Consider the following 15,599-nt stretch of genomic DNA (forward strand, 5'->3'; position numbering starts at 1 on the left):
TGTCTGAAATCATTCATCCTCCTTTGATTCATGTACCAGTTACTTGCACAGAACAGGTTAGTACTGGTATAGAAACCAGTGGTTAGGTTAACTGCTCTCCATTATATATAAAGAAGATCCAAGAGAAGCTTCACATCAGAAATCCTTTAAGATTTTTCATTTCCATTTTAGCTCTTACTAGGAGTCAAGGAGGTTACAGACAAGCAGTTCATGAGAAGTTGTTTGGAAGTTTCTCTATCTTAAGAACCGGTGACCCATTATTGGGGTCAAGTTTGATGCTACAGAATAAGTTTGGTGAAGATCCACCAAAAGGTCCAAGAGAAGTTGTTTAATACTTTTTTAATTCCTTTATTTTTAACTCAGGCAGCCCCGAAATGGGATCAAGCAGAACCATTTGTAGACCTGAAAAATGTCCATGCCAGAATGCTACAAACCAAGTTTGGTGAAATTCTGGGCATAAATTTCAGGGATCAAGATCTGTAATAATGCTGATGTAGGATGCCAGACAAAGGACCATCTACCTATACCATTTAGCTAAAAACACATACTACTGAAAATCTGGAGCTAAATATTGAATATCTAGTTATCTGCATTATATAATAAATAATTACAACATTACAGGACATCTCCTCTATCTAAGCTTGTATATCATAATAAGAGCCAAAAAGTTGGACACATGAAAATGCTATCAAATAGGGCTGTGCAGAAGTCTTAATGATGGATAGGAGCAACCTAAGAATGCCCGGTTCCATTGCAGTAACAAAGGATTAAAAACACTAGAAACAAACCATTGGTTTAAATTTATATTTTTTTAAAGATTTTTTTTTCATATATATTAATATACATCTATTATCATACATAATAGAGACAAAGTATGAAACAGCATGTAAAATGCAATGTTATCTATTGAAATAGACAAATCTACCAAAAATGCCCTGAATTGTGAAGGAAAATTGAAATATTTACACAAAACTTGAAACAACATTTAACAAAATATCTAGCACATTGATGATATTGAATATAAAATAGGGAAGATATTCAACAATAGTCTTTACAAACTTCTTCCACCTTTTTCCTCTACAATTATTTAGATATTCAAAATACCTCGAAGGCAATGTTTCATTTTTGCGAGGCAGACAATACAGGTAGTAGATACTAAGGAGCACGAGATTTGGAGCAGGACAGTTTGATGTCGAGATTTGGAGCAGGACAGTTTGATGTAATTTCTGGTTAAACCCACCTATCAAGTGCAGTAGATGTCACTTCCACCCATGCCCAAGCCCACTAGCCACACCCAGTTTGTGTCACTACTGGCCATGCTCCCTTCTCAACAAGCAATTTAAAACCAGAAACCATTTTTAAAAACTGTATTCCAAATATCTTTCGCAGTTTCCTTTATACAAACAACAGTATGCTTGAAATATCTCTAAACAGAAATATGATTGAAGTGCACAATTTTAGGAAGCCCACGGGAAGAAAATTTATTAGGCCTTGAATAACAACCCACCTCTTTTAACTTTTTTTCCTTTAATGTTTTGACCATTAGATTAACCCTTAGCCTGCTGGCGGCAAGTGATTTTGCCTTTGCGACCAGTGCAAACCAAGATCAGCCTGCACGTCCATGAAGGCTGATCATGATCTGCACTGTTCGCTATTCAGTCAGTAAAATTTCAGTGAACACCCCTTTAAATAATTTGTGATGCTGCCCAAATTGAAAAATGGACCAGTCCATTTTAGAAATTTAGCAGGGTAAGGATTAAAGTACCTGTAAAAGATCAATTATACATTCCTAACACCTCTTCCATTTACTGCTAATGGATTCATACTTATTTTCGATTTTTACAAAAAAAGTACTGTTTCATTTCCCTTTGATCTCCAACTTACAACATTCATCAGTGAAAATAAAACTTTTTTCAAATAAAATATTCCTTGTAAATCAAAATTTAATCCCTGATAATTTGCAATCAACAATTGAGAGAAAGAAGATTTTTGAGCTCTCAGCATAAAGTGTATCTTTCTAACATCCCTGATACTTTGTCAAGACATCTGTACTTAAACTATAGTTATAAGGAACAATCTTAAAAGAAAATTAAAACAAATTCATTGTCATTCGTTTACTGACCTGACCAAGCAGGATTTCCGTACAATGGCTAAGTTAGCGTGATAGGATTGAAGGACAAAACTATCAAGTTAATACTGCACTTACTAAATTTCTCAATTTCAAAAAAAATATATGTAAATGACACAATTTCCATATTTTGCAATATCCTTTTTTAAGTTTTAAATACATGTAAAAATATATTTTCTTAACCCTTACCATGCTGGACACGATTGGTTTTGCCTCTGCCACCAGTGTAGATCATGATCAGCCTGCACATCTGTGCAGTATGATCATGATCTGCACTGTTCGCTATTCAGCCAGTATCTTTTGGGTAAGCACCCCTTTTAATAGTTAATGGTACTGTCCAAATTGGAAGACGGACAAGTTTATTACAGAAATTTAGCAAGGTTAGTTAAATATACAAAATTCAACTTAGCATGTCAGCAAAAACTTGAATTATGGAAACTTAACTTGTGGTTACTTGTAAGTACAAGACAGAAATCCCGCTAAATGAAGTCAGTTCTAACAATTCTTTGTCTCAGTCATATTTATATCTCAAACAATGTCCCTGAATTATATTTGTCATGAAACTATATCTATTTCTGTCATCCATTCATCATACACATCATTTTCACATCGTTAATGGTTCTTAGCTATACAATTTGCAGGTCATAAATTAAATACTGTGACTGCCATATTTACTTCTATATTTACTGCGGTCACAATTAAAACCGTCTGCTTTCATACTTATCATTCATTACACCCCCTGAGGTAGTTCCTTTTTCACCATGAAAGTTGTCTTACAATGTATACGCAAAAAAATACAGATACAAGATCGATATACAGTTATCACATGCAAATAAACGGAAAATTGCAAAAAATACAGTCAACATCAATATCAAGGACTTTGGTGGAAGGATAAGAAGCGATAGATTTACCTTTAACAATACTGATTTTATCATTTACCCATAAGCCCCCGCAAGCACCTGTTTTGTCAATTTTAATCCAAGGGGCCAGGAGTATTTTACATCACTCATCCACAAACCACTTTGTTTTCAAATTCCTTAAAAAGATGTCTGACAACTATGTTTCTCTGATTAGGCTTACTTGCTGATTTCCAAAGTAGCTACCTTTCTAGCAAGTAAATACATGCATTAAGCTTTAATTAGGACCAAACCCATGATAAAACGTGGAACATAACAATTACACAAAGAAACAAAGCAAATATTTTGGATAATGCAGCTTCGATGAGCCTCTGTTTAGCTAAAATGGACAACAATTGTCATTTGTTTTTTACACGCAGTCACATTGAATCATGTAACACAAAACCAACATAAATAAAGTTTACTGCCTAAAAATATGAAAAATCTCCCTTTCTAAAGATATGAAATTGATGCAGCAGATAAATATAACTGCTTGGACTTGTAGGCCCATTTCAAATGATACATCATAATCTCTTATACTCTTGCCATTCCTGATCATTCACCTAATTCTTAAAATTATCACTTTTACATGGAATATATAAAGAGTTTCTTATCCTTTCATCTGTAAGTCCTTGTCAATATCAGCCATCCCATATGTCTTCCTTCAAATACATCAAAGTTGATCTGTTTTGATGCAATTGTTAGTTTAACACAACTTGAGAACACGTAAATGTAAGCGTAGTAATGCATTTAAACTTAATTCAAGCATAAACAACAACTTTTAAGAGATAGACAATTCCTTCTGCCACATTCGCATATGTAACATTGCCATAATCAAGTGCGTAGAAATACAAAAAAATGGGAAGAATGGTCCAAATGAAACAAATGTTCATGATGAGCGTTGATTAAATTCCACGTGCCCTATAAAAATCTGCGATAAAAAGCAGTAGCTCCCCTGAATGTTTTACATCCAATCACCATTTTGTGTTTACACAACGTTATAATTTCCATTGAATAAACGCAAAACACTTCAACTTTGTGTGGCCCAGAGAAATTGTCACACTCAAATAACTGTGGAAAACGTGAACACAAATTCTGGGTCAGACTAAAGTTTGTACCTGCTGCATCTTCTCAAAGTCCAAACACGGTCTTTGAGTTAGCGCACCTGATTCCGTTTCATAAACATTCTCTGAGGTAGCATGTCTGTGTCGTTTCCTTGGTGACACTGATGTCACCGTAATTGGTGCCATTCGAGCAAGAACCTGTCTCTGAGAAGGAAAACGAGTATAAACTTTCACACGTTGAACACCTTTCGGTGGGGTTGAACTCAGCAATACCGGCTGAGGATTAAGGAGGAATTCTTTCACTTCATCATCTGAAGAACTATCACAACAACCGGAACAGTGCACCTGCGACCACTTACGCTTCTCCGCTACATTTTCTTTGTTAATAGTCACTAATTCATCTTCTGAACTATGTCTATCAAAGTCGAGACTTTGTCTTTCATAATCCGATGTACAACTAACTGTATCAAAATTGTGTTCGCTAATTTCGTGCGTTTTTGTGCCAGATTTGTCACCAGAACTGTCATCTGTAGTGTTTTCTTTGTTCTTATTTGTAAGATCATTTAGGCTTGTGTCGGATCCGTCTGAAAGTAGAAGATGAAAATGTTGATTATATCATGGCAAGTATAGAAAAGTTTCATAATGAGTAATGGGTACAGGTTTGTGTTAAAAATAAAACATTTTATGTATATTTCAGTATTCCTTGTTCCTATTAGTAGGATGCATTACTGTATTTATTATTTTTATTACCTCCCTTTATGGCTGTAATTGTTAAAAGTGTAAGCAGTGCTTCTTTAACCATGTCATTATATTTGGTCAGCTGGTTGATTATATTTTAACATAAGTATAACGCCTTCTTCAAATTCATAAATGGTGATAATGATGCAAATAATAACCAATATGAAAATGTGCTGAATACTAATTTGTAAACCAAGGGTTAAGACCATGCTGGACAAGACTGGTTCTGCCTTTGCGATCAGTGTAAATCATGATCTACACTGTTCTCCATTATGTCAGTATCTTTTTGGTATGCACCCGTTTTAACAGTTAATGGTACTGTCCAAATTGAAAGATGGATAAGTTCATTATAGATATTTAGCAGGGTAAAGGTTAAGCTGCTTTAAATCCTCCTGTTGACCTGCCACCACAAATGATGACGCTGATGATGGCACTACTAATGATAATGAATTACTGACAATATTGGCTTATAATTTGTCAGAAATACATTATCAAGTATGTTCTCTTGCATGTATACATGACAGTAAATCTGATTAGGTTCATAGAAAATAGTCCTCCCAATCTGTCAAGTTTATTAACAAAACGGCTGGTGTCATCATTTATAATGAAAGTCGGCACAATTTGCAATGTCACATATTTTTTCTATTTTATTTCCTACATGATGATGTGATCACACATTTCCTATGTGAAGGTGTGATAATGTATTTCCTACATGATGATGCAATCACACATTTCCTTTATGTTGATGTGATCACACATTTTCTACATACCGATAATAATGTGATCACAAATTTCCATCATGATGACTTTAAAATTTTCCTACATCATGATGCACTCACACATTTTCTACAAAAAAAAATGTGGTCACAAATTTCTTTCATTCTCACAAATTTCTTACATCATGATGCATTCTCACATTTCTTAGATATAATAATGATGTGATCACACAATTGAACACACAATTCCTACATGATGATCTGACCATACTTACATGATGCCTCAATCATTTCCTACATGATATTATTAAATGCTACATCAGATGCCATGGTGAAAAATCTAATAACTTTTAGCACCCACCCACTACTGCCTTAGACAGATTAGCCAATTGATTTTTCTACTGTACATAACTAGGACTGGTGTTCTAATTAGTTCTCTCTTAGAACAGAATTGTTGGTTATTGTTTACCCTAAGCAGTGTGTAGCATATGTTTATTGGTGAGAAAGGAGTCTTAGAAACACTATATACATGTAGCATGTAAACGTTATGAATTAAAAAAATGTATTTGTTTGAATCTAAATCCTTGAAAAGTATTTAAGTGAGTAAAGTATTACTGTTTACTTCTAACATTTTTTTTATACTGCTGGCCTCAGATGTGTTTAGTTTGAATGGGTCTCATATCAACTGTTCCAGATGCTTGTAGAAATGGCCAGATGCTTCAAATGTTCTAATATTGACTGTTCCAGATCCTAATACAGAAATGGCCAAAGAAGCTTGCAAAGCTGTATTTAAATCAGTCACAGTTGCCTGTATGACTAGATATCACCTGTAACAGGTGCTTGAAGGCTCTGATATCACCAGCAACAGATGTAAGGCTATGATATCACCAGCAACAGATGTAAGGCTATGATATCACCAGCAACAGATTAAGTTACTACAAACTCAAGTCTCTGTAAGATTTCATTTCACCATAAACTCGAGTTTCTATAAGATATCACAGACTCGAGTCCCTGTAAGATATCATAGTCTCGAGTCCCTGTAAGATATCATATCACCATAGATTTCATATCATTATAGCCTCAAGTCCTTACAAGATTTAATATTAATCAAACTCAAGTCCCTGACCACAGACTCAAGTCCTTACGAGATTTGATTATCACCATGGACTACAGCCATTGTAAGACTGGAAAAAAGCAGACTTATTTGATTACAAGTTACTGAAGTAATTTTTTTTCAGCTCACCGCCTTTTGAAGCATGTAGATTTTGCTTGAAAGAGCTATTGATTTGTGTATTGATTTCTGCAAAAACTCCAAGAACATCCCTGTTACATGGAAGCGTGTGAATCAGAAAACTAAATGATGTCTGTCTGTCAGCAGAAACACATCTAGGTGATACATGTCTATCATCAGACAAAAAAGTAGGCTGTTTACAGTACACAACATAAAACCTGTCAGCAATGTTTACTGTACCTTCAGTAATGTCTGGGCCTAATTAAATGCTTGGTGCATCTGTACATCTAATTCCCTTTTCCCATTTATTTTTCTATGTCCCTCATTTTAAAAACACAAAATGGCTTATCAGGATGGCTGATTTTATGATCTGCCATCCCTCCAGTGAAAAGTTATCACCTAAACATCCTATAATTTGGACTAAGTCCTCAGGGCCTGCAAAAATAAAATATTGTTTGTTACTATATTAATATGCGGGAGGCACAGACTTATTTTAATTATAACACATTATAAATGTCAAATATTTGGATACTGGTATGATACAACAAAAAAAAGACTTAATGTACATCCCTGCCTTACCCAGGGTCACGGTAGAGGAAAAGATTTTTTTTTAAGGTTGACCTTATACTATAAATTCTACAGTGGCGTCCACTTCAAAAACAGTCTCAAGATCATGGTTTCTAACCCCATATTAACACTGTCTTTCTGATTGAGGCAAAGTGTATACATTAAAGAATACATTCTTTTGGAGGAATCAATATACTGTAACAACAGTATGAGATTGACTGATCAAATACCAACAGAGAGTTGGTAATTCATTGATTCTGGATATATCAATTATAAAGTAAACCATGTAAATATTTATGTATCTATACTGTTCAGTTCTATCCTCCATCTCTATTGGTGGACTGCGCAGATGCCTCTTAATTATCAGGTTGTAGAGTTAGCAAGATGTAATTCCCCATTAAGATATGACATGTAAAATACATGTAGTTATATGGGATTCCAGACACACTTGTATACTGACAAGGCTGTATAAATATCAACCACTTAAACTGTATTGCACCACTTCCTTAATATAGTACATCAAACAAGTCCTATCATGTTACAACTGAAATTAGCATACATATATTTTATCATTCATTTTATGAATTAATTCCCCAAACGAAATGACGACCATGGTTGGACATTGTCACCATGGTTTTTGATGGTTGACCATTAACTAACATGGAGGAAAAAAACGGTCAGGACCATGGTAAGCCATGGTGAGATCAGACTGGCCATGGACGACCATGGTCAGAAAAAGACGATCAGTAGTTTGAACATGGTCAATTTTTTTTTCTCAACCATGGTTGACCATGGACTACCATGGTCGTGTTAGTAATTTTCACACTTGTCAAGTACAATGCACCAGATGCCTCACTGCATTTTGGCTCCAAAGGTTTTCCTAGTTACAGAATAGTTTTCCTGTATTTTTATAGACAGATTAAAAGGTAAACTTTCATAGTCTGATTATCATTTGTTGTCATCTTAGCTCTTTTATGACATATAAATGACTGACTTGCAAAAACAGATATAGACTGTAATTGTCATGTATTTTCATGACCCTTTCAAATTCATATTTACACAGTTTTTGGTAGTCAATATTCACCACAGTCGACCATGGACGTGGATCTTGGTCGAAAATGGTGGTTGACCATGGTTTTTGACAATGTACTGATACCATGTTCTATGACCGTGGTGCCAATAACTTTTACCACGGTTTGTGACCATGGTCAAAAACCCTGGTCGACCATGGTTTGATACCATGTTCTATGACTGTGGTGCCAATTACCGCACATGGTCAACCACTGTCCAGTGACCATAAACTACCATGGTAATAAACCATCAATTTTGACTGGGTCCTGCTCTAAAACTACCACATTTCTGACTGCATCCATATTTCTGACTTTCTTCCCACTCTTCATCTCTTGCGCTCTCAAATGTCTTGCTCACAACATCTCTTGCTTGCTCACTCTTCACCTCTTGCCTACTCTACATCTCTTGCTTGCCCACTCTACATCTCTTGTCCACTCTACATCTCTTGCCCTTTCACATCTCTTGTCTACTCTACACCTCTTGCTTGCCCACTCTACATCTCTTGCCCACTCTACATCTCTTGCCCTTTCACATCTCTTGTCTACTCTACACCTCTTGCTTGCCCACTCCACTCTACATCTCTTGCCCACTCTACATCTCTTGCCCATTATAAATACATTGTCCTCTCACATCTCTTGTCCATCCTACATATCTTGCTTGCCTACTCTACATCTCTTGCCCACTGTACATCCATTGTCCTCTCACATCTCTTGTCCATCCTACATATATCTTGCTTGCCTACTCTATATCTCTTGCTTGCCTTCTCTATATCTCTTCCCCACTCTACATTTCTTGCCCTCTCACATCTCTTGCCGACCCTAAATCTCTTGCCTGCCCTCTCTACAGCTCTTGCCCACTCTACAGTGTTGTAGGAGTACGGTCCATTTCAGTTTATAAGTATATATAACTGATTGATGATAGGTCCCCAGTTTGGATACTTGATGGTAAATTTACTTTAATAAGCAAAACCTTTTGAAGCATTAAAAAATGACCACACATACTGGGGTCAGACAGAACTGCCAATTGTGTGAAGAAATCTTATATTAACCCCTGTAGACATATTTACCAATCCCAAAGATATGAAAATATTGATGAAACCAGTAGCCCTAATACAATGGTTTCTGTCTGAACTAAATTAGCAATTAACCTACAAAAGTATCTACTAAAAAATCCAGTCTTTATCAAAGCCGTTTTACCAGGAAAAAAGTCAAAGTGACTTGCTTTAGACGAATGTCTATTTGTCCAGAAACATTTTCCATTGATTATTTTATTTCCTAGAATGATGTTCATTGGATAGAATCAAACAGAAATGCATGCCAAGAGAAGTAAGTGCCAGTCCTTAATTAAAGTCTTAAAATAGATTATTTATTTCCTGGGTACTTAATTTTTGTGGGTGTTATTTAGATCATTTGAAATAATTGTACAAAGTATAAACTATTCCACCTATCAAAGCATGCAGGAAGACACTCAGATATAATTTTGCCTTCCTATTTGTTTAGTATGTAAAAACACCAAAGAACTTAGTAATTTCTTCTACCTGTTGGAAACAATCCAAGGCATTTTGGATCAATACTTAATTAGGCCCATATTTTGACCAATATCAATGTTTGCTACATACCTTACAAACTGTATCACATAGGTGAATATTTTATTATGCAAATAAAGTTAAAAGTACTGATAAAAAATCCATTAGCAGGTACAGTGTTCAGTGTTCAAGGTCTTAACACTTACCATGCTGGACACGATCGATTCTGCCTTTGCGACCAGTGTAGATCATGATCAGTTGATCACATCTGTGCAGTCTGATCATGATCTGCACTGTTCGCTATTCAGCCAGTCTCCTTTTGGTTACAAGCACCCCTTTTAACAGTTAATGGTATTGTCCAAATTGAAAGATGGACCAGTCCATTTTAGAAATTTAGCAGGGAAAAGGTTAAAGGTTATATTTCATACTGGACATTCCAAAAGCCTGTGCCAGCTCTCAGACATCAGTCACTAATAAATTGTTTGATTAGAATTTTAAAGGATTATGTTAAAGCCTCATTTTATGTATTCCCTAGGTGTTACTGCAGATGAAATTTTGGGGGAATGTATACCTGGTTAACTAAATGCACCGAGAGCAGCTGAACATGATAAGCATATCTATGTGTATTAACAATGTACAGACTGACCAGGATTCAGGAAAATATTTGATCATCAAATACTTTCTGTACACAGTTCACTATTTTGGAGATATTTTCAGTTCTTGACCTATCACTGCTGCAAGATATGCATCAGGTTATAATAATGTACAAGTCAGATACTTTATAAATATGCATAATAGCCAGTATGTAAATTAGTTAATAAATAAAAAGCCACATGAGGATGTAATTTTATGTATTAATGTTTCATCTTGGGGTTGGTGAAACATAAGGATTGCTTCAGTTGCTTAAACCAGGTAGTTTTCCATGCAGAAAAAGTTATCGGCAAGACTGTCTGTTCCTGGCAGGGATGCCCAAACTTTCTTCTATCTTCTTATGTAAATTTCTGATTATTTTATGTGCATACTGGAAGTGGTTCAAAACTTGTCAGCTGATCTGGCTCAGAATCCTGCTTTCTCTATCAAACTTCAAATTTTAACATGACTTTCCAGTGAGCATCTAGATAATCAATTAGCACATCAGTCAGATCAATATGGCTGTGTTAATGACAAGTGATAATGATAAATTAATGAGGAGATACAAGATACTGACAGATGACAGATCACCTATATTTCTCACCCTGACTTGACCTTACAAGATTTCACTTCCAGGGGAGCATTTGACAAAATGACTAAGGTACACACTATTTCTAGCCCCTTAAATGCTGATATTAACTGCTGGCAGCTGTAATGGGATGAATGACAAAGAGCACATGGAATGAAGTAAGGCTCTTGCCCCTAATACCCATAGTTCTTAAAATCGAAGCAATAGTCATGGAATCATAGAAAAACAAATGGGCTTAGGTATATGTTGGCAACAGTGATTGTTGGATGATTTTACAAATTTTATGTAATTGTTGTTTTATTCTGTGTAAATCACCCTCAGTGTGCAAATTATTTCTTACTTGCTGGTATCAACTGTACTAAAAATAGAGAACAGGAGAATTCTACTTTGTATAATGAGTACGAATACTAAGATCACAGTCCATACAAACTGACCGCTATAACATTACTGTAAAGAGCTGACTAAAGTGACACTACTGATACAGTGTTGTGAAAATTATGGAGCATGCTCCTATAATGAATAGGAGGACCATCCCTCTCCCCACCTGACCCACTCCAAAAATGTGCAGCGGAAAAACCACTTATTGTATGTGTTCCCATCATTTATGCAAATTTTTCGACATAGAAATTTGTTTGAAACTTGCATGTTTAATATCTTTCTGGAGTATTTCAGTTGAATACCATGCAGTGGTCAGTTAACCAGAACACAGCTTCTCTTTTCTGCTCTAATACACATGTACAATGCAAGTAATCCTATAAACTTACAAGGGTTATCATCATCAAAATTTTCATCAGACTCTGTCCCTGAATCCCTCTCCTCATCATCACCATCCTGAAAATACACCAATACACAGGTTTTATTTAAAAGCAAAATGGCACTTACACCTTGTGTCAGAAATAATGGCACTTCATATAAATACTGAGGGACTGAAACATATTGTGCATCAGCACTAGATATAATTAAACTTTAAGTGCCAAGTGGAGGAGAAAGACTTATATTTGTACAGATGACATGGTAAATAATAATTTCACAGTATAATCACAGAAAATGCAGCTGTCTTTATAACTCACATCTACGGTATTTGAATTATCAAGCAGGTGTCACACTATAAATTAATGAGTGCATATAGGCTTCCATTGTATTTGTAGCTGTGTCTTTGACAATATGGGTCATCTTTAGTAGCATTGTTGGAAATATTTAAGATATTGATTATTTAAGATGGAGTTGCATAAAAATATTTTAGTCACTTGTTTTGATCTCAAGGAAACAGCCAAAGTATAATGTCCAGTCACTGGTTCTATCAACAGTGGAAAATTTCAACATTTTATGACCCCATTTGAGCCCCTAGCAAACCAACATGATAGGTTACATACTACCTTTTCAGGTTTTATGTAGTGCGAGTTTTTGAAAAAAAAAACATGAAATTTTGTCCTCCTACTCAGGTTCCTTAAAATACCTGATACATTAAATTTGTATAAAGTTATTTTTATATACATTCAGTATAATCGTTTTCTCTGCCTTAATTTTCAACCAGTGACTGAATTCTCTTCCTTCCAGTAACAATTCCAGTATTTAATCAAAATTTTACATATCCATAAATCAAGCATTATATTTAATTCTTATAGGGTAAAAAGTGAGAAAAAAACTTTAAAAGGCAAAAAAGGAAAAAAGTAAACATTTTACTCCCCTAATCAACTAGTGACTCTGTCTAGTAGTTGTTTAAAAACCTTATTTATGTAAACCTATATATAACCTTCTCTAGATCCAGATAGGTGTCTATATAAACCTTAGCATATATTTTTACCTTCACTTGAATAGGTGTCCGTAAGCCTTTATCTGTAACCTTCATTTGAGCAGGTGTCTATAAACCTTAACACACCCCTTAACACACCTTCACTTGAAATTAGCTGCAACCCTCTGATAAATTACATTATATTTTTGTAACAAAGGTATGTGGGCGTGCAGACTTAATGCATCTGATTACCAGTTAAACTACAAAACATGCACAATGTTGCAATGTAAATTGCAGAAATTATTACATATAAAACAGTCAGCTACGACTATATGCAGAATATTTACATATTCTGCTGCAGTATATAGTTCTCGGAAACTTCTGCATCTAAAGCTTGAAATATGAACTGAAATGTGTGCGTGCATCCGTTGCAAGCTAAACTGCGGGAAGACAGAATATCAGGATGGCATGTACAAAGAAATATAAGACCAAATTCTGACACCATTTGATGATTTACATGGCAAGTTTGCATATTTAGCATTGTATAATGGCCATTAGGCGCCCTTCCACAGTAGCCGAGCATATTAAATATAAATCATAATTTCGTGTTTGACAGAAAACACCTGTATGTTGCCTGCCAATTAGCAATGAACCTTACAGAAACAGGCAGGAACGCTGGCACTGCTGCATTAACAACACGGTTCTAACATTTGGCAAAATCTTCCTCTTGTACTCGTAAAACATGCGATTCTGGCCAGCTTGCAAAAATGGTTATGATGGCATCTTAATACATTCAAACAAGTTAATTATCATACTGTACTTTCTTAGAAAGATTCCATATTAAGTACATCTTTTTTTATAATTATGTGTGTCTGTAAGCCATTAGGACACTCAGGTGCCCCCACTTCCTTTCACTGTACACCATTTCATGACTCAAGGTGCTCTATATGCATGAAATATCAAATTAATGTGTATTTTTCTCTAAAAGTCTGGCTCAGTGAAATCCCAAACAGATCACCTGGTGAGGTACATGCAAACTTGACATGCTCTAAGTCTTAAATGAATGTGCCGGTCTTAACTTAGATGTTTTTGAACGGCTCTTAAAATATAATGGCCTATATTTCAGAAGAAAAAAAAACCTGAATTAATTGTTTTTTTAATTATATTGTAAATATTAAACTGATATTTTTAAGTCACATAAAAGCTGGATTCATTTAATTAATTTTAAATCTATATCCTTGAGACAACAAACAAATCCTTTGTTAAAGTTTTGTTCTTTTTGCTGATACAAAGACGGTAATTAATTTCTAATGGACAATTTAGGCCCGAAGCTAAGACAAATGTGACTGTTGGTGGCCTGTATGATTTTGTAAGGAAGTCATTAATAATACTGAAATGAGTCCTGCCTCCCAGCCCCTGTAATCCTTGAACATGCTAATTTAATGGCAAAAACTACATAAAAATGCTGTAATTTCTACAAGTTTCAACTGTGATATATTTAATGCTCTCCACTTGGAATTGTTCTTCACAAAACAGTGATACAACCAGAATTAGTTAAAAAAGGAGAAAAAAGAACTCAAGATTGGCACAGTAATATTTGAAACAAGACATGTGGATGATAGGGATAATTGGGAAGTAAATATATACTTGTTATAATAGTTTTTATTTTAGTGTTTCTTAGCACAGTTCAGCCATTTCAAGCATGATATCTTAAATTTAAAACTGTAATAAAAGAAAACTGCTGCATGAATTTAATGCAGGTTATGGAATGAGGTGACATTTATTAATGTAACATTGTAAAACTGAAAATTTTGTGACACCTTGAAAGTTTGATTAGATTCTAATTCAATCAAAAAAAAAAAAAAAATAAAAAAAAATGAAAAAGCTCTATGGTAAAAATATTTCTTTAATTTAATATTACAACAGTTACTATACTCCAAATTAAATAACTTCTTTGAATTTTTTATTATTTTTTACATTTACTATAAAAGAGAAGTTCAGAGTACAGCTCTAAAAAAATAATGTTAATCTGCTGTAGAGTATAAAATAGTAATATTAAGTCAGTCGGTTGAAATATAAACTTATAAAAACCTGAAACTTACCTCAGGGTCGTATTCTATTTGGCCCTCGCTCAAACTTTGGGATTTCAACTTCTTTGTCAAAAATTTCAGCATATCTGTCGTCATACCACACAGCAGTCAGCACAGTGACGAAATAATCCTTCAAGCTGCCGGATAGTTAAAATATAGAAGGTATCAGTTCCAGTATGACAAAGCCTGTGAAATTAGTTCCAAGTATGAAATCCCAAATTTTACAACTAGCTTGCCCTCGCGTTATCACCGGAGTACATCTGCTAACTGCGGGATTTTAGACACTTTTCGTCGAGTCTGCTCATGACAGTGGTTAAATTCTATTATATATCACATATTATTTAAATCTACCATTCCAGAGCCAAAGCCGCGCACAAAATCAGAACTTACACACACATTTTCGTTCCATTGACAAATTTTCTTTCTTCTCTTCTCGTACTACACAAAGTGTGTGTATTTATTGTAGTAGTAGGAGATTACATTGCTTGCGGGGAAGTCAGCATAAAAAGAATTAGGTCAACATTTTGCGATTAGATAAAATAATCAAACGGTATCATTCATTTATTTCAAATTCAAGTACACATTGGATATTTATAAAAGTTTACCTGGCATGTTCCGTAAA

At 34.8% G+C, this 15,599-nt stretch overlaps 1 protein-coding gene across 1 annotated transcript; it reads right to left on the reverse strand.

Annotated features, from left to right (window-relative positions):
- Positions 1-790: 790 nt before the first annotated feature.
- LOC123544911 (uncharacterized) lies at positions 791-15,582 on the reverse strand. Its single transcript, XM_045331064.2, has 3 exons — positions 14,990-15,582; positions 11,920-11,986; positions 791-4,672 (listed from the first exon to the last, which is right to left on the reverse strand). The coding sequence occupies exons 1-3, from the start codon at positions 15,071-15,073 to the stop codon at positions 4,125-4,127; spliced, it is 699 nt and encodes a 232-aa protein (XP_045186999.2). The 5' UTR covers positions 15,074-15,582; the 3' UTR covers positions 791-4,124.
- Between the last annotated feature and the right edge of the window lie 17 nt (positions 15,583-15,599).

This window comes from Mercenaria mercenaria, chromosome 1 (genome assembly GCF_021730395.1).
Source record: "Mercenaria mercenaria strain notata chromosome 1, MADL_Memer_1, whole genome shotgun sequence".
Classification (NCBI taxonomy): Eukaryota; Metazoa; Mollusca; class Bivalvia; order Venerida; family Veneridae; genus Mercenaria; species Mercenaria mercenaria.